Source organism: Rhinoraja longicauda, chromosome 21 (genome assembly GCF_053455715.1).
Source record: "Rhinoraja longicauda isolate Sanriku21f chromosome 21, sRhiLon1.1, whole genome shotgun sequence".
Taxonomy (NCBI): Eukaryota; Metazoa; Chordata; class Chondrichthyes; order Rajiformes; family Arhynchobatidae; genus Rhinoraja; species Rhinoraja longicauda.
The window spans coordinates 13,999,889-14,017,750 of NC_135973.1; the positions used below are offsets into that span (position 1 = coordinate 13,999,889).

General features: G+C 45.1%; 1 protein-coding gene across 4 annotated transcripts in view; it reads right to left on the minus strand.

Moving 5' to 3' along the window:
* The window catches only part of LOC144603947 (trinucleotide repeat-containing gene 6A protein-like), a 94,623-nt gene that overhangs the window by 4,770 nt on the left and 71,991 nt on the right, over window positions 1–17,862 (minus strand). For all 4 annotated transcript variants that reach the window (XM_078417801.1, XM_078417799.1, XM_078417800.1 and 1 more), the window contains 10 exons: window positions 17,228–17,365; window positions 15,229–15,375; window positions 14,048–14,122; window positions 11,861–12,299; window positions 11,194–11,343; window positions 10,821–10,997; window positions 7,137–7,277; window positions 5,930–6,040; window positions 4,960–5,178; window positions 936–1,006 (listed from right to left, as the gene is read on the minus strand). In XM_078417801.1, the coding sequence (XP_078273927.1) occupies window positions 936–1,006; window positions 4,960–5,178; window positions 5,930–6,040; window positions 7,137–7,277; window positions 10,821–10,997; window positions 11,194–11,343; window positions 11,861–12,299; window positions 14,048–14,122; window positions 15,229–15,375; window positions 17,228–17,365 (1,668 nt within the window). The remainder of the gene's footprint in view (window positions 1–935; window positions 1,007–4,959; window positions 5,179–5,929; window positions 6,041–7,136; window positions 7,278–10,820; window positions 10,998–11,193; window positions 11,344–11,860; window positions 12,300–14,047; window positions 14,123–15,228; window positions 15,376–17,227; window positions 17,366–17,862) is intronic.

A 17,862-nucleotide genomic window follows, 5' to 3' on the forward strand; every position in this document is an offset into this window, starting at 1 on the left:
TAACCTCATCTACTGCATGTGATGTTTGTAATGTGGCCTCCAGTACATCAGTGAGACCAAGCACAGACTCGGTGACCATTTCGCTGAACACTTGGGTTTGTTCGCTAAGGCCTACTGGATATCCTGATTGCTAATCATTTTAAATCCCCTTCCCATTCCCACAGTGACCATTCTGTCCTTGGCCCCCTCCATTGCCAGAGTAAGGCCACTCGCAAACTGGAGGAACTGCACCTCATATTCTACGACTGGCTTACAAACCAATGGTATGAACATTGAATTCTCCAATTTTAGGTAACCCATACAATGCCCCCCCACCCCCTTCTCTCTGCCTCCGCACCCTCCTTTTCCCTTCTCCTGCCTTGTGCTCCACCTGAATAACACCTATTTCTCTCATCACCTCCCACCCCCTCCCGCTCCATCCACATTTCTTCCTCTGGCTTCACAATTTGCAACTCTTCAATCCTTTAGTCTCAACCCTTCAGTTTTAATCTCTGGACTTTGTTCCAACCATCTGCCTATCAAAAACCTCCTTGCCTGCCTACCTATAACCTGCCATATTTTGTCCTGCCTCTCCTCTCTCCCAGCTTTCTTCACCTCCTCCAACAATCAGTCTGAAGGATCACGACCCATAACATCACCTACGTTCTCCAGAGATGTTGCTTGACCCATTGAGTTACTCCAGGACTTTGCATTACTCCAGGTCCTTTTTTGTAAACCAGCATCTGGGGTTCTCTGGAGTACATCTAGAATGTGCAATCCTGTCATTTCACAAGTTGCAGACAGGTGTTTCATGTGCATTTTCTTAATGGTGAGCCAGGAATCCTGTGCAGCTGTAATCTGTTCAGCCTCTCCGTCAAAACAATGGTGGCACTGACGATTGTGTTAGTCTGTACAGGACAACTGGACCATTGCTTGATATTGATACACTTACTCACCTGAGGCGTGAGGTTCTTGAGAACAAGCCAATTTGTTATTCTCCCTGAGCTGATGTCGCCCCAGCTAGGACCTGGAGCAAAACCAACAAGAGGATGCAGTTAACAAGATGCATCACTCCTGATCTGCTGCCCAGCCATGACACATCACTCACACTCGTAACTAAAACCAGCATTGGTCAAAATAGACAATAGACGCAGGAGTAGGCCATTCGGCCCTTCGAGCCAGCACCACCATTCAATGTGATCATGGCTGATCATTCTCACTCAGTACCCCGTTCCGGCCCTATCCCCATACCCCCTGACTCTGCTATCCTTAAGAGCTCTATCTAGCTCTCTCTTGAATGCATTCAGAGAATTGGCCTCCATTACCTTCTGAGGCAAAGAATTCCACAGATTTACAACCCTCTGACTGAAAATGTTTTTCCTCATCTCCGTTCTAAATGGCCTACCCCTTATCCTTAAACTGTGGCCCCTGGTTCTGGACTCCCCCAACATTGGGAACATGTTTCCTGCCTCTAACGTGTCCAACCCCTTAATAATCTTATATGTTTCGATAAGATCCCCTCTCATCCTTCTAAATTCCAGTGTATACAAGCCTAGTTGCTCCAGTCTTTCAACATATGACAGTCCCACCATTCCGGGAATTAACCTAGTAAAACTACACTGCATGCCCTCAATAGCAAGAATATTCTTCCCCAAATCTGGAGATCAAAACTGCACACAGTATTCCAGGTGCGGTCTCACTAGGGCCCTGTACAACTGCAGAATGACCTCTTTGCTCCTATACTCAACTCCTCTTGTTATGAAGGCCAACATTCATTGGCTTTCTTCACTGCCTGCTGTACCTGCATGCTTCCATTCGGTGACTGATGCACTAGGACACCCAGATCTCGTTGTACGTCCCCTTTTCCTAACTTGACACCATTCAGATAATAATCTGCCTTCCTATTCTTACCACCAAAGTGGATAACCTCACACATCCACATTAAACTGCACCTGCCATGCATCCGCCCACTCACACAACCTGTCCAAGTCACCCTGCAACCTCATAGTATCTTCCTCACAGTTCACACTGCCACACAGCTTTGTGTTATCTGCAAATTTGCTAATGGTACTTTTAATCCCTTCATCCAAGTCATTAATGTATATTGTAAATAGCTGCGGTCCCAGCACCGAGCCTTGCGGTACCCCACTAGTCACTGCCTGCCATTCTGAAAGGGACCCATTTATCCCCACTCTTTGCTTTCTGTCTGCCAACCAATTTTCTATCCATGTCAGTACCCTACCCCCAATACCATGTGCTCTAATTTTGCCCACTAATCTCATGTGGGATGTTGTCGAAGGCTTTCTGAAAGTCGAGGTACACCACATCCACCGGCTCTCCCATGTCAATTTTCCGAGTTACATCCTCAAAAAATTCCAGAAGATTAGTCAAGCATGATTTCCCCTTCGTAAATCCATGCTGACTCGGAACGATCCTGTTACTGCTATCCAAATGCTCCGCAATTTCGTCTTTTATAATTGACTCCAGCATCTTCCCCACCACTGATGTCAGACTAACTGGTCTATAATTTCCCGTTTTCTCTCTCCCTCCTTTCTTAAAAAGTGGGATAACATTAGCTACTCTCCAGTCCACAGGAACTGATCCTGAATTTATAGAACATTGGAAAATGATCACCAATGTGTCCACAATTTCTAGAGCCACCTCCTTAAGTACCCTGGGATGCAGACCATCAGGCCCTGGGGATTTATCAGCCTTCAGTCCCATCAGTCTACCCAACACCATTTCCTGCCTAATGTGAATTTCCTTTAGTTCCTCCGTCACCCTAGGATCTCTGGCCACTCGAACATCTGGGAGATTGTTTGTATCTTCCTTGGTGAAGACAGATCCAAAGTACCGGTTCAACTCGTCTGCCATTTCCTTGTTCCCCATAATAAATTCCCCTGCTTCTGTCTTCACAGGATCCACATTTGCCTTGACTATTTTTCTCCTCTTCACATACCTAAAAATGCATTTGAAATCAACAGTTGGCAGTAAGATGGACTCAGTATACTGTGAAGCTCTGTTAATGCGACATGCTAGGGACTTCAGACAATGTTGGACTATAGATTTTCCAGACTGTTGAATGTCATCCATTTTGTTTAGCTGTTACACAGTGGAATCATTTTCCTGTGAACCCAGTAAGTTTAAATTGAGTCTGGAAATCAGACTTGTGTTTTTCAGAGAAGCACGAGAAACAAAACCTGGGCGTTATTAGGGGTGGAGGGTGGGGAGGGCAAGTAAACCTGTCGAGTTATTGGGGAGAGGGTGCGGGGGAACGGAATCAAGGTGGCCACCCATCAAGTTTCTCAACAGTTAGATATGGATTTGTACAATGTATAAACCCAACCAACAACTGCAGAGTGAAAGTTCGTCACAATGATTAATCTGAAATCCTCACCCTCTGCACACTACATCTCGCAAAAGAGAAATTAAAACAAACCTCCTCCACCCCCAACATTTGCGATACATCAGTGTATAGAAATTGGGAAAAACGCGGGATGAAAGACAGAAATCTTTACAAGGTTGAAGGATGTAAAGGAGTTTTCACAAGTGAAAAATCTTAGTACTGTAAAATTTAGATAATTTGATATCCGATTGTTCAGGAATCCTGATGGTCCAACATCTGGTTCCCTCATTAGTCTGGAATGTGATTTGGGGTCAGGAGTGTGAGCGAGGTCTACCGCCAGGTACAGGCTCCAGATTATGAGCTGGGTTTGCAGCTGGGGCTGGGGTCCAGAAGACTAGGTTTCAGGAATGTGGGCAGGTTAGTGGACAGAGCCAGGATCTGAAGTGCTTGTACATTTCACTCTCCTTTAAAACTCACTGGGTTGACTGGGAAATGTATCATAGTACAGTGTAATATGTTAACACATGGTAGTTCTGTTACAACAGCATGATTTTGTGACACAAATCTGTATTACGTGGGCTGAATTGGTTATTATGTGACTATTATTATTAATCTATATATATAATTATAGTGTGACTGAAGAACCACTTAAAAAGCTACTTCAGGAATTGACAAGCATAGAAAATAGCTGTCTTGGGAAAAGAGTCTCGAGAATATAAATAATTTCCATCTAACACCTCCCTCTGCACAGTAATCAGACAAAAACACCTCTTAAGAACAGTCTGTCAGATGCACCACAGGAGGCCAAAGAAATTGACAAGAATTGCTTCTATTTACACTTGTGCATCCAAACTCTATTAAACACTATCACACAGTCTTCAGTATTTTTACACTGCAGTAACAAGACTTACAGCTATTAACCTGACCGTTGTTTTTGAAAATCATGAGGAATAACATTGTTATTGCAAGTCTGAAACTCTCTCGCCCCAACCACCTTTTCCCGTCACAATAGTTTTATGATGCGATTTTCTACAACATGAGATTTCTTAGGAATGCAATTATCGTGTTATAGCAGAACTATCTGCACAGTGAAGTTAAATTTGGTTTGGGTATTAATACGTCTAATTTGATAATCTGGAAAATCAGCTAGTATTCATCACCATTACTGCTAGTCTTCATCACCATTACTCCCAGCGGCCCGATTACAGGAGTTTTACTGTACCAGGTTTGAAAAAACAAGCATTATTCTTCACGTGTATTGAAGCCTCAGTCGATGGGGATTTACTGACTTACAGATAGTCTGCTATGATGCCGAGCAACACATAACTACATGGACCCACGTTTTTAAAGATCGGTTTAAGCTTCCCAATTCTAGGCAAAGGTATTTCTGATCCTCCAGCTGCTACCCTGCTGGGAAATACACCTGCTGGTACAGTGGACACAGGCAGGATTAGGTTCAATTGCAATACTTGCACAAGCTACTGGCCGTTAAAATTGCAGGTCTGAGTTGGGAGTAAAGAGAAATAACAAGAAGCTGGGGAATTGAGATATTCTGCTGGAACATTAACGGATGACTCAATTAGTTGACTGGCCTTGTAGGCCCAGCAGATCGTTGCACTGATAGTGCTTCTTACCAGGGTTGTATCTGGAGTCTGAAGTCCCCCATCCTCCACCCATGCGCAGCGAGCTGTTGCCCCATGAGGACGAAGGCTTCTGATTGGTCAGCCCTGGAGGTGGGCGGGACGGAGCGGTAGTGTTTTTGGGTGGCAGGGGGACTTTCCACAGTTCGTGAGCAAGGGAAGCGTTGGTAATTGGCCCAGGAGACCAGGTGGATTTGGGGTCACCAATTCTGGCTGGGAAAGGGAAGCACAGGTAAACCATCAACATTTAATTGCTACATTTCTCACACACACACACGAGTGTCAAAAGTCAAGAGTTTTCTTGTCATATGTCCCAGCGAGAATAATGAAATTCTTACTTGCATTAGCACCACAGAATATGCAAAAACATAGTACTCTCAAAACAATATAATAAAGGAAAAAAATACACATACAAAACCAAACAATAATAGTGCAAAAAGACAAAACCAATGCCTCCAAGTCTATGTAGAGTCACTGCAAACAGGCTGCAATGAGAGTTACCAGGTCTACATATCCTGAATTTTAAAAACACAACGATTTAACTTCAGAATTTGCTAAGTGATCCCACCCCCGTATCAGCTGAAGGTAGGTTACAATAGGGCTGTGAGAGACATCAAGTTATTTTGGTAAGGGATCGATAGATCTCTTACAAGAGGAGGATCTGGTGCTGGGCAGTTCTCACCACTTCCCAGCAGATGGTTACTGGGTGCAATAATTTTCTCGGACTAATGGGCCAATCCTTATTTCTTATAAGGATGTAAGACAATCCTTGAGACAATCCTTATTTCTTATCATATTCCCCCTTCCCCCCCACCCCACCCCCAATCAAAGCAAGAGCTGTTTCATCTACAGTCACATGCTGCAGGAGTAATACAATGGGAAGAAGAAGCCTTCATGAAAGGCTTTGCAGACAGATGTAATTGGCGAATAATTTTTATTAGGTTTTGGATACTTGGATTCCTACCTGGAGTGCTTTGTGCTGTACTGCTGAGGGAACTACTGTAGCTGGAGGCACCACCAAGGGACCAGGCACTAGTTGAAGGCAGCGTGGTGTTCATAGATGAGGATGACCCTACTGAAGACACACAAAGGGACGCATCAATGATTTGCTGGGAGCTTCAGGCACAAATTATTTAAAAACACATTCTAAGATGGAAGGAATGCATGGGTTAAACCACACTTCTGGCTGGTAATACAACAAAATATAAAGAGAAATGTGACCAATTTTTCCAGAGGATACAAATGGAGTATTTTTTAGTTGTGTGGACAAATGCAGCTCCAACAACACAGGAGAAGCCTTGCACCATTGAAGGCAATGCAGCCTATTTCATTAGTACCCAAACTATCACCCCAAACAATCATTCCCTCTTTACGCTGCCACTATGTGCTAGTGATAATGTCCACAAAATATACTTCAGTTACTTATCTAGGCTACTCTGACGGTTGTTCCAAACTCATGACCACTACCACTAAGAACAAGAGTCATAGTTGTAAGAAAACATCACCACTCTTGAAAACATACATCATCTTGAATTGTAAATAATTCACCATTAGGTTCAATAAGGTAGATCATCCCCACCAGGGCAATTAGAAATAAGCAATAAATGCTGGTCTTTCAGTGATCCCACAGCCCATTAACTTATTATTTTAAGTGTCATGTCTGTACTGAATGGTCATATTTAGGGCAGATGCCTCCATATGTATTAGCATTAGACGTGGTTCAATTGGGAGGAAGTTTGGCTTGTTGGTAGTTGTTAGATTGAAGTCTCGGTTTTGAAACTCAACAGCGTAATCTTGATTGATAATTCACTGCAGTACCCAGGGACAGCCCATTGTGGTAAATGCTATCTTTAACACGTGATATCTTTCAGATGAGACAGCCACCGTGGCTGGGGGTGGAGCATATATACTAATGTGGATTAGTTGGCAGAGTGGTCTGGGTGCAGTATTTACAAACTGAAGCTCTATCTGCCATCCCAGGTTGGTAAGTTTGGTGTCCTGGCCAATATTAGTCTTCAACCAATATCACCTGAACGGATTTCCTGCTTGCTTTGGCTGTTATTTCAGAAGTAGGCTATCAAGTGTCCTACATTTTAACAATGACTACACTTCTAGACAAACAATTTACAAAATACCTTCAACTGAAAGAACAGAATGAGAATCATACTTACTATTATTCCTGTCCCTGAGGAGGTCAAGATCCCGGGCAGTAGCGATCGACAGATTGGTCATTACACTGCCAGGCGTGACGTAAGGGTCAGTTTCAGGGTCAATGTTTTGATAACCTTTCCACGGCTCACCAGGACGAAATTCTAAATGCAAGAACCAAACACAATGACTTTCAGTATTCAGAGAGTAGCATAGTTGGGAAACATACTCAAATGGCGTGGGTTCCTCAGAACGGAATGCTGACTACATGGTTCGTAAACTTGGAACAGCTATAAATTCAAGGACTTTTCAAGGACTTAAGGTCCAAAAATCCCATTTTCAAGGACCAAAATCCAGCAAACATTGGTGTTTTCCCCCCGTTTTTCTCTGTATAGGTAAGAAAATACTGTTTTCAAAATTGTTAATTTGGTGTATATATGGTTAATTAGTAAAAACGATGACGAGTTCCCCTCGACTCTCCCCGACTCTTTAACTTGTCCCGGAGCTGTGGAGCCGCGTCGGCAGCTGCAGGGACTGGAGGCAGAAGCTGCCGGCGAAGGTTCACCGGAGAGCAGAGGGGCAAGGCGAGAGATCGCAGCGCCCCCTCGTAAACAACAAACTCCTCCTCGCTGCCGCTGCTCACCGAGGCGGTGCTTCTGAACAACAACTACAACACTTGTGCTTGTTCTTATTTCGCTGGGCAAGAGGGAGACGGGGCCGGGGAAGAGAGTGGAGGAGCGGCGCAGATGTCACTGGTGCTGGGAGAGAGAGAGAGAGGGGGGGAGGAGAGAGAGAGGGGGAGTGGAGGAGCGGCGCAGATGTCACTGGTGCTGGGAGAGAGAGAGAGAGGGGGGGAGGAGAGAGAGAGGGGAGGAGAGAGGGGGGGAGGGGAGAGAGAGGGGAGGAGGAGAGAGAGAGGGGGGAGGAGAGAGAGAGGGGGGAGGAGAGAGAGGGGGGAGGAGAGAGGGGGAGGAGAGAGAGGGGGGGAGGAGAGAGAGGGGGGGGAGGAGAGAGAGGGGGGAGGAGAGAGAGGGGGGAGGAGAGAGAGGGGGAGGAGAGAGAGGGGGGAGGAGAGAGAGGGGGGAGGAGAGAGAGGGGGAGGAGAGAGAGAGGGGGAGGAGAGAGAGAGGGGGAGGAGAGAGAGAGGGGGAGGAGAGAGAGAGGGGAGGGGAGAGAGAGGGAGAGAGAGAGGGAGGGGAGAGAGAGAGGGAGGGGGAGAGAGAGAGGGAGGGGGAGAGAGAGAGGGAGGGGGAGAGAGAGGGAGAGGAGGGGGGAGGGAGAGAGAGAGAGGAGGGAGAGAGGAGAGAGGGAGGGGGAGAGAGAGGGGAGGGGAGAGAGAGGGAGGGGGAGAGAGGGAGAGAGAGGGAGGGGGAGAGAGGGAGAGAGAGGAGGGGGAGAGAGAGGGGAGGGGGAGAGAGAGGGGAGGGGGAGAGAGAGGGGAGGGGGAGAGAGAGGGGAGGGGGAGAGAGAGGGGAGGGGGAGAGAGAGGGGAGGGGGAGAGAGAGGGGAGGGGGAGAGAGAGGGGAGGGGGAGAGAGAGGGGAGGGGAGAGAGAGGGGAGCGGGAGAGAGAGGGGAGCGGGAGAGAGAGGGGAGCGGGAGAGAGAGGGGAGCGGGAGAGAGAGGGGAGCGGGAGAGAGAGGGGAGCGGGAGAGAGAGGGGAGCGGGAGAGAGAGGGGAGGGGGAGAGAGAGAGGAGGGGGAGAGAGAGAGGGGAGGGGGAGAGAGAGAGGGGAGGGGGAGAGAGAGGGGAGGGGAGAGAGAGGGGAGCGGGAGAGAGAGGGGAGCGGGAGAGAGAGGGGAGCGGGAGAGAGAGGGGAGCGGGAGAGAGAGGGGAGCGGGAGAGAGAGGGGAGCGGGAGAGAGAGGGGAGCGGGAGAGAGAGGGGAGCGGGAGAGAGAGGGGAGCGGGAGAGAGAGGGGAGCGGGAGAGAGAGGGGAGCGGGAGAGAGAGGGGAGCGGGAGAGAGAGGGGAGCGGGAGAGAGAGGGGAGGGGGAGAGAGAGAGGGGAGGGGGAGAGAGAGAGGGGAGGGGGAGAGAGAGGGGGAGGGGGAGAGAGAGGGGAGGGGGAGAGAGAGGGGAGGGGGAGAGAGAGGGGAGGGGAGAGAGAGGGGAGGGGGAGAGAGAGAGAGAGAGAGAGAGGGGAGGGGGAGAGAGAGGGGAGGGGGGAGAGAGAGAGAGAGGGGAAAGAGAGACCCTATGATAAATCCAAGGACTTAAGGCCTTGAAAAACAGAGTTTCAAATTCCAGGACTTTCAAGGACCGCAGGAGCCCTGCCTCTGGCAACGTTCCATATACGCACTACCCGTTGCCCCTCTGGTCCCTTTTACATCTTTTCCCTCTCACTTTAAACCTGTGCCCTGTAGTTTTAGACTCCCCTCTCCTACGGAAAAGACAAACTATTCACTGGTTTAAGCCCCTCAGGATTTTATATTCCTTTGTAGGATCATCCCTCGGCCTCTTGTGCTCCAGGGAAAAAAGGCTTAGCTTATCCAACTTCTCCTTTTAACTCAACCCCCCCCCCCCAGACCCAGTAACATCCTGGTAAATCTTTTTTGCACCCTTTCCAGATTAATTGCATCCTTCCCATTTCAGACTGAATGGAATTGTACACTGCTTCAAATGTGACCGTACTCAATACTGTGACGGGTGGAGGCACGCCTGCTAAATGCCTTCTTCACCACCCTGTCTACCCGTGTCACCACCTTCATTGAAAAATGTACCTGCACCCCAAGGTCTCTCATAGAAACATAGAAAATAGGTGCAGGAGTAGGCCATTCGGCCCTTCGAGCCTGCACCGCCATTCAATATGATCATGGCTGATCATTCAGCTCAGTAGCCTGTACCTGCCTTCTCTCCATACCCCCTGATCCCTTTAGCAAAAAGGGCCACATCTATCTCCCTCTTAAATATAGCCAATGAACTGGCCTCAACTACCTTCTGTGGCAGAGAATTCCACAGACTCACCACTCTCTGTGTGAAGAAATGTTTTCTCATCTCGGTCCTAAAAGACTTCCCCCTTCTCCTTAAGCTGTGACCCCTGATTCTGGACTCCCCCAACATCGGGAACAATCTTCCCGCATCTAGCCTCTCCAACCCCTTTGTCTCTCTGTCCTAAAACAGGACCCTATAATTTACTGTGTAAGCCCTGCCCTTGTTCATCCTACCAAATATACGAGAAGTGGTTGGAAATTTGCTCTACTGCTTGCAGTTTTATCAATGTGGCAAATATAATCTAGGTGCCAGAGAGAAAAGATATGCGCTAATGTGCCTATCTAATCTCCATCTTTCTCATGAGAAAAAGGGAAAATGCACGACAATTTTTTGAATCAATTCATCCCCAGTGTGAAGATGATCAAATACCCTATAAATAAGAGGCAAATCGACATCCAGTGGGAATTAAACATGATTGTTCACTTGAACGTGTATGAACAATTAAATATTAATGAGAAACTGTAGACCCAAGTATCTGGTAGTTGATTGATATTCCAGTTGGGTGCCACAGAAAGGAAGGATAGTGTCCCCACATATACAGGCACCATGCAGTCTTACCCCACGCCACAAGGTGTCCCTGCAGTTTAATGTATCCTGAGGGAAATAATTGCAATAACTTTTCGCTTCAGCTGCCTGAATCCCAAAACTGGGTCTAGTAATCGCACTTTAGCACCTGGCATCTAAAATTGGGCTTCCATTTAACAAATGCACATCTTACCTGGTGGCCAATTAACATTGCTAGAGAGCTTATCACTGGGTGATTTGGCACTTGGCCAGCCATCTCCAACAGATCCAGGAGGACTGGCCAGAGACTTCATGGAAATGTCAAAGTGACCAAAAGGAGATTCTTCAAGCAACTTTCCAGAACAAATACTAAGACCACTTGAAGTAGCACCTAAGGGAGGAAAAAAATGCTTACTTTTTTTTAAATTTACTGCGAGCAGTTCAGATAAGAATGAGAGATAAAGCTACTTTACACAGGTTACAGTCTAGACATAACATCCAACAACCATGAGACTCTTTCTACAAGGCTATTCCAATGAATGATGACCTATCGTTAATATTAGATCTAAACGTCACTCATGCCTTACCATGTTTGCTGGAGTTTTGATCTAGAGGGGAATTAATAGGAAGGCTTTCCGGGGCAGTCCATTGCTTTAAGCGAGACTGTTGGGATTGTGGCTCTTTCAGGTTAACAATACTGCCGAAATCCAGGGGTACATTCAAGTTTGGATTCAAGCCTAAGAAAACAAGTCAATTCTACATTAAAGCCACAAAGAGAAGATGCGGTTGCACAATGTTAAAATGGAACTTTCACAGTGCAACTCCCCAGACCTGGCAAGAAAACACACACAGAAAATATCTTCTCTATCTTCACCAATGATAATGACTTTTCCCCATTAGATCCACACCGGCTCATCAGTACTGAGTGATTGGCAACAAAGGGCCGTTAGCCACTCTGTCATGGAGAGCCACACAGCTGAGATGGCACTGTTGAATGCAGACTTCACAGATAGACAATTGTCAATGGGTTTTATTTTCATAACAATCCTGTATCATTTTATCCTTGGTACCAGCCCAGAATTAATCATATTTATCTCATTTCCAAAGCTCGCCCACAGTGAGGAAAGAACACCTAAACTGCAAGGTTGCCAGTTCAATCTACAAAGGAAACAATTGCCTAAACTTCATAAGACACCATCAGTTTCCCTCTGGGTACATTTACAGACTAAAGGTTACACAAAACAGATTATTCACCTCTTGACATTGATCTTTCTTGAGTGGTAAACTTCCTCCCTGCATGCTGGTGCATGGGTGAGCCTGGCATGTGGCTGTTTGCATTACAGAGTGGAGGGCTGAGCAGGCTGTGGTTTGGGTTATCAGGAAGAAGCATTTTGGGATTAGGACAGTTTGAGGATACACGGGCAAGGTGAGCAGTTTCGGACATCATGGACTCAGATTGCCCATGGCTGGGTTGGGAAAACCCACCTAGAGGGTAGCTGCTGTACGAGTTGAGCGAAGGCGGCTCTTTTGTCTGCAGCTCGTGAGGGGAAGTGGGCATGAGATTCTCCGGGAAGGGCTTCATGGAGGGCTGATGCATTGGTTGCTGCTGTGACGAAGACTGCTGCTTCAGAAGGCTTGAATCCAGTTGACGGGGATTTTGCAGCATCTGTTGCATATTGAGTACACGAGCAGCCTGAACATACAGGAAAGAAAAACATGCATTTAATGTAATTACATTTCAAAGTTAAGTTCACATTTAATGGGAATCACTGTTAGCCCCTTCTCACATTAAAGATCAGCAATACAAACACTAACACCCTCAAATCCACACAATTACATTTTCTTCTACGGTTACAGCGTAACCACATCTCTTTATAATTAAGCCGATGGTGAATTGATCGGTGGGCAATTCAAGCCTGGATCATTAGAGATCACTGAAGTATTTTCTCTAGAAGCTTTCAATCAAGATTCCGTGCCACCATGCACATCAATAGGATTCATTATATCATGTCTTAGCAGACACAGCAGTGTTTCGGACACTGAGTTTTTACGTGTTCCCCACACAGTGGTGCAGGACCAGGACAAACAATGACCTTCCAATGGGTTTAGGGCAGCTATTATTCCCCCAAAGCAAGACTAATCCAGCTACCCCATCAACTCAAGACCAATGCAAATGACTATCCCACTGCCACTCCAGAATTAATACATTAAATCATAAAATTTATATTGAGCAGGTTATCCTGATGAGTGACATAAAGTGCCTGAGCAACTCAACGGGTCAGGCAGCATTTCTGGAGAACATTGATAGGTGATGTTTCGGGTCATGATCCAACTCCTGACTGAGGAGATGTTTAGAGAGATACAGCGTGGAAACAGGTCCTATAGCCCATCGAGTTCACGTTGACCATCGATTACACGTTCTCTCTAGTTCTATGTTATTCCATTTTCTCATCTATTCCCTACACACCAGTGGCAATTTATAGAGGGCCAATTAACTTACATACCCCGAACACCTGGAGGAAACCCACACGGTTACAGAGAGAATGTGCAAACTCTCTTGCTTTACTGAAACTTCGTGAATTTTGTCATTTATATAGTGTCAGTCACACAGCATGGAAAAGGCCGCTTGGGCTATTATGTCCATGGCAACCATTTGGCACCCATCGGTATTAGTCTCACCTTCAATCACAAACCTTCTATGCCAAGACAATTCAAGTGCTTGTCTTGACATATCATAAATGTGGTCAGTGCATGTTTCTACCACTCTCTCAGGCAGTGCATTCTAAGTTCTCACCACTCTCTGGGCGATAAAGGTCCCCCTCAGGTTCCCTCTAAATTTTTTAACCACTACCCTAAATCTATATTTTTTAGTTATATTCACCTCTGATTTGGGGAATAGTTTCCCACAATATACCCTAACTGTACCCTTCCTAATTCTGTATACCTCAATCATGCCCCTTTTTAACCTCCTCTGCTCTAGGCAAACAAAGCCAGCCTCTCGAGTCCCTCCTCACAACTGAAATGTTCCTTTCCAGGCTTTATCCTGGTGAATATCCGTTCCAGCACTATCACATCCTTCCCCTAGTGTGGTGACTAGAAGTGCACGGTATCCCAGCTGAGGTCTGACCAATGGTTTGTAAACTTGGAGCATAATTTCTCTGCTCTTATATTCCAAACCATGAATAACAAAAGCCAACTTGACACATACCTTCTTAACTCCATTATTGATCAATGCCGTATTCTTCAGGACTTTGAATTTCTACACCAAGGTCCCTCAGATTTCCAATACTCCGTTGGATCATTCATTGTATATGTCCTAGCATCAGTGGTACTCCCAAATACATCACTTCACATTTATCTGGGTTAAACTGTCTGATTTGTCTCAGCCTATTTCAGCAACACATTGATATCTCTAAAGTTACTAACATTTATAGATGTTACCTGTTCTTGAGACTGACGCATGGGTCCAGACATGTTCCTCTGGTTCTGTGCCTTCTGTTGCTGCTGTAGCAGTCGCTAATATGAAGAATGGACATCAAAAATGTAAAATAGCTTCAACCAACAAACAAAAGTTGCCAAAATATTGTGAACCACTTGAAGACATTTTGGCAGCTTTACACTGAGACTCTGGGGCACCAGAAATGGACCAAGAGGGCTGATCTGTGATGAAAGTGAAGAAGCTGGTATAAACAGAGTACTTTGTGGTAATATTAAGGACTTCCTTGTTAAATGTGTTCCTGGAACTGTAATTATGATTATAGGTGCTCCCATCCACCCAGACCTTACTTTAGTATCTCTTCTGATGAGCATATCTGAAGGACAACTCTGCACAGACTGCCAGCTTAGGTTTCAGTACCGTGTTCTTTTCTCCAAGTGCTTTCCATGATGCTTGTCACACAGATTCTCAACTTGTCAAGGATCAGGCAATAGTTCAGTCCATACAATTGCTGTTTGATTTACACAATAATGAGGGGAGAGCAACTTTCACCCTTGGTGGAGGGGGAGAAAGATACACACAGAGAAATCACACCTGTCTGGCAAGTACTGGCTTCTGTGTGACAACCTTCCTAAGGCAGATTGAATAAAGGTATTCTATTGGACCATTTTCCACCTCTACATTTAAACACTGCTACTTTCTTCAGGGAATAGAAGCAGGAAGAGTTGGGAGGATGCAAGGTTATTTTCTGCAGTAATAAACAAAAAATTCTAGTTTGATGCAAATCTGCGCTGATCTGAAATCAGCTCATGTACCTCATTATCTGTTAACAATAAATGTGATGAAATAATTCAGGGTAATATTGGAAACATCAAAATGGTAGTCTTTGTCCTAAAATCCTGTATCACAAACAGCTGCCTTACAACTACCAGGAGGTAATTTAACTGCAGATAGTATTGAAAGGAACTAATCATTGTGAGGAACTAAGTGGTGCAGAGGCCAACTGCAGCATCCTTACTGATACCTCACATGAGATCAGCTAACATAGATAACAGTTTGAACCCAGGATCTTCAGGAAAAAAATAAATCATTCTACGATAAGCTCAATTAATTGTGGGTTGGGTGGTCACCCACTGACCCTGGCAGCTTCTATAAAAACATATTTAAACAATAAATTATTCCCTACCTGTAGTTGCGAGATCTGCGAAAGCTGATTCAGTTGGTTCAACTGGGAGAGCTGGTTCAGCATGGCCACTTGCTGGGGGCCAAAGTTCAATAGTGCAGTGTTTAGGCTCCCGTTGGCTGTTGCATACTTCAGTAATGATGCTGGAACCTTTTGGAAGGGAAGATAATTTTTTTAATTTTTTTTTAAGGATTGCAGGATTTAAATTGACTCGTTCTTAATTGGATTCAGACATACTTTCTCTGTTAGTGACTTTAAGAAATTTGAGAGCTCACAATGTTGAATAGAATTGGAACATGCCTGGTTCAGAGATCAATAGATGTTAAAAATGAATTGAACCCTACAATTCCCCATCTGCTCCTCTCTCTATACCCAAAACACTTGTGGCTCAGCTAAAGTGGCTTGCATCTACCATCCCAGGCATCATAAAATTATTGTGATGCTACCACATTACCAAACAGCGACACCTGGGCATCAACCTACATGTAGTCCACATACTGGCACACTTGTATCTTCGGAGAGGCTGAGGTAACGTATATCCCTTAAAGGTGACCTAAAATTAATCTGCCCTTTTGCTTATCGAACATAGAACAGTAGAGCACAGGAACAAGCCCTTCGGCCCACAATGTCTGTGCTGAACATGATGCCATGACCAACCCACCTGCCTGCACTTAATCTGTTTCCCTCCATTCCATGCCTATCCATGTGCTTCTCCAAAAGTCTCCTAAATGCCACTATTGCATTGGCTTCAAACTCCACCCACGGCAACGCATTCCAGGCACTCACCACCATCAGGTTAACAAAACTTTGCTCCTGTCATCTTAAAGCAATCCCTCCAATATTTGATATTTCCATCCTGAAAAATAGACTACCTTATATACTTCTATACTGCCTCTCAGAATTTTGTATACTTCTATCAGATCCCCGGCAACCTCCAGCGTTCCAGAGAAAGCAATCCAAGTCTGCCCAACTATTCCCTGTAGCTAATGCCCTCTAATCCAGGTGTCATTCTAGAAAACATCTGCACCTTTTTCAAAGCCTCCAGATTCTTCCTGTATTGGGCGATCAGAACAGCATGTAATACTCCAAATACGGTTTAACCAAAATCCTATGAAGCTGCATCATGGCTTTCCTGACTCTTATACGCAATGCGCAGTTGAATGAAAGCCAGCATACCATATGCCTTATTTATCTCTCTATCTACTTTTGTTGCTACTTTCAGGGAGTTATGGACATGGACCCCAAGTCACCTCTGTACATTAATGCTACTAAGGCTCATGCCATGTATATTTTGCCCTTACATTACAGTATATATAAATGTATTATTTTTTAAAAATCAGAAAACTGGTGATACCAGACAATTAATATACTACATTCCAAAATGGGTCCATTCATTACATCCTTAGTATCTCTATTGGAGTCAATTAGAGCAGTTGGCAGGATTAATGAAGTCTAGCACTACCATATCATTAACGTCCATGAATTGGCTGATATAAACAAAGTTAGACATTTTCTGTTTGTCTTCAGTTCCTCCCTCTACAAACCCACGTTTCTCTTCTATAAATTAGAACATCTTGCAATAGATAAAAAAAATACAGAGCATAACTAATTAAGGACATTCGCTTGCCAGACCAAGCAGCGATTAGAAAATTTGACCCAACCAAACATTTGGTGCTGATTTTCTCAGAACAAAAGAAGCAATAAACCCTGAAGTCAGAAAAGATTTTTTTTAGATTTAGAGATACAGCGCGGAAACAGGCCCTTCGGCCCACCGAGTCCGCGCCGCCCAGCGATCCCCGCACATTAACACTATCCTACACACACTAGGGACAATTTTTACATTTACTCAGTCAATTAACCTACATACCTGTACGTCTTTGGAGTAGATCACACTAGATAGACACAAAAACCTGGAGTAACTGCGGGCCAGGCAGCATCTCTGGAGGGAATGGGTGACGTTTCGGTTCGAGACCGTTCAAAAGACACTAATGTTTTAATGTACCTGAGGGGATAATAATGGAGGAGGCACTTGAGCGCGAAGATTAGGCTGAGATGAGTTAAGAGGTTGTGCTGGGGGCTGTTGCACGCCCCTGGCTTGTGCTGCTGCATTGCTGCCGCCATATATATTAGGATTGCCATTCTGTAACAAGAGCATAAGCGACATCAGGGCAAAGATCACAATTTTGAATGCATCCCACCTTTACGGAACAAAGACTCCCATATAACAAGTGATGAACATTCAATAGGTTTTTTTTCTATCACTTCCAATGCTAGCAATTTCCAGCTGGGTTACATGCCAAATTAAATAAATATATGCCACCCCTCAGTCTGCAGCCCCTCTAAGTTTCTACATGTATTGTTAGCACTATTTCTGCTAATCTACCAATTCCTTCTCTTTCGTGTCTGCTGTGATTTCAGATGTAAATTTAATTATGTATCTACCAAGCAAAATATGATTTTGGAAAGTGGTGGCGGTGGGGTGGAAATGAAGAGGGAGGGATAAAACATATGGGGTTAAAGATAAAAATCATTCCAAGACAAAATCCTACCACTGCAACAAGTGCTCAATGCCTTCCAAGAAAAAATAAAGCCTCTCATTCTGCTAGATAGGTCAGATCACTTTCCCTTTAATAGATA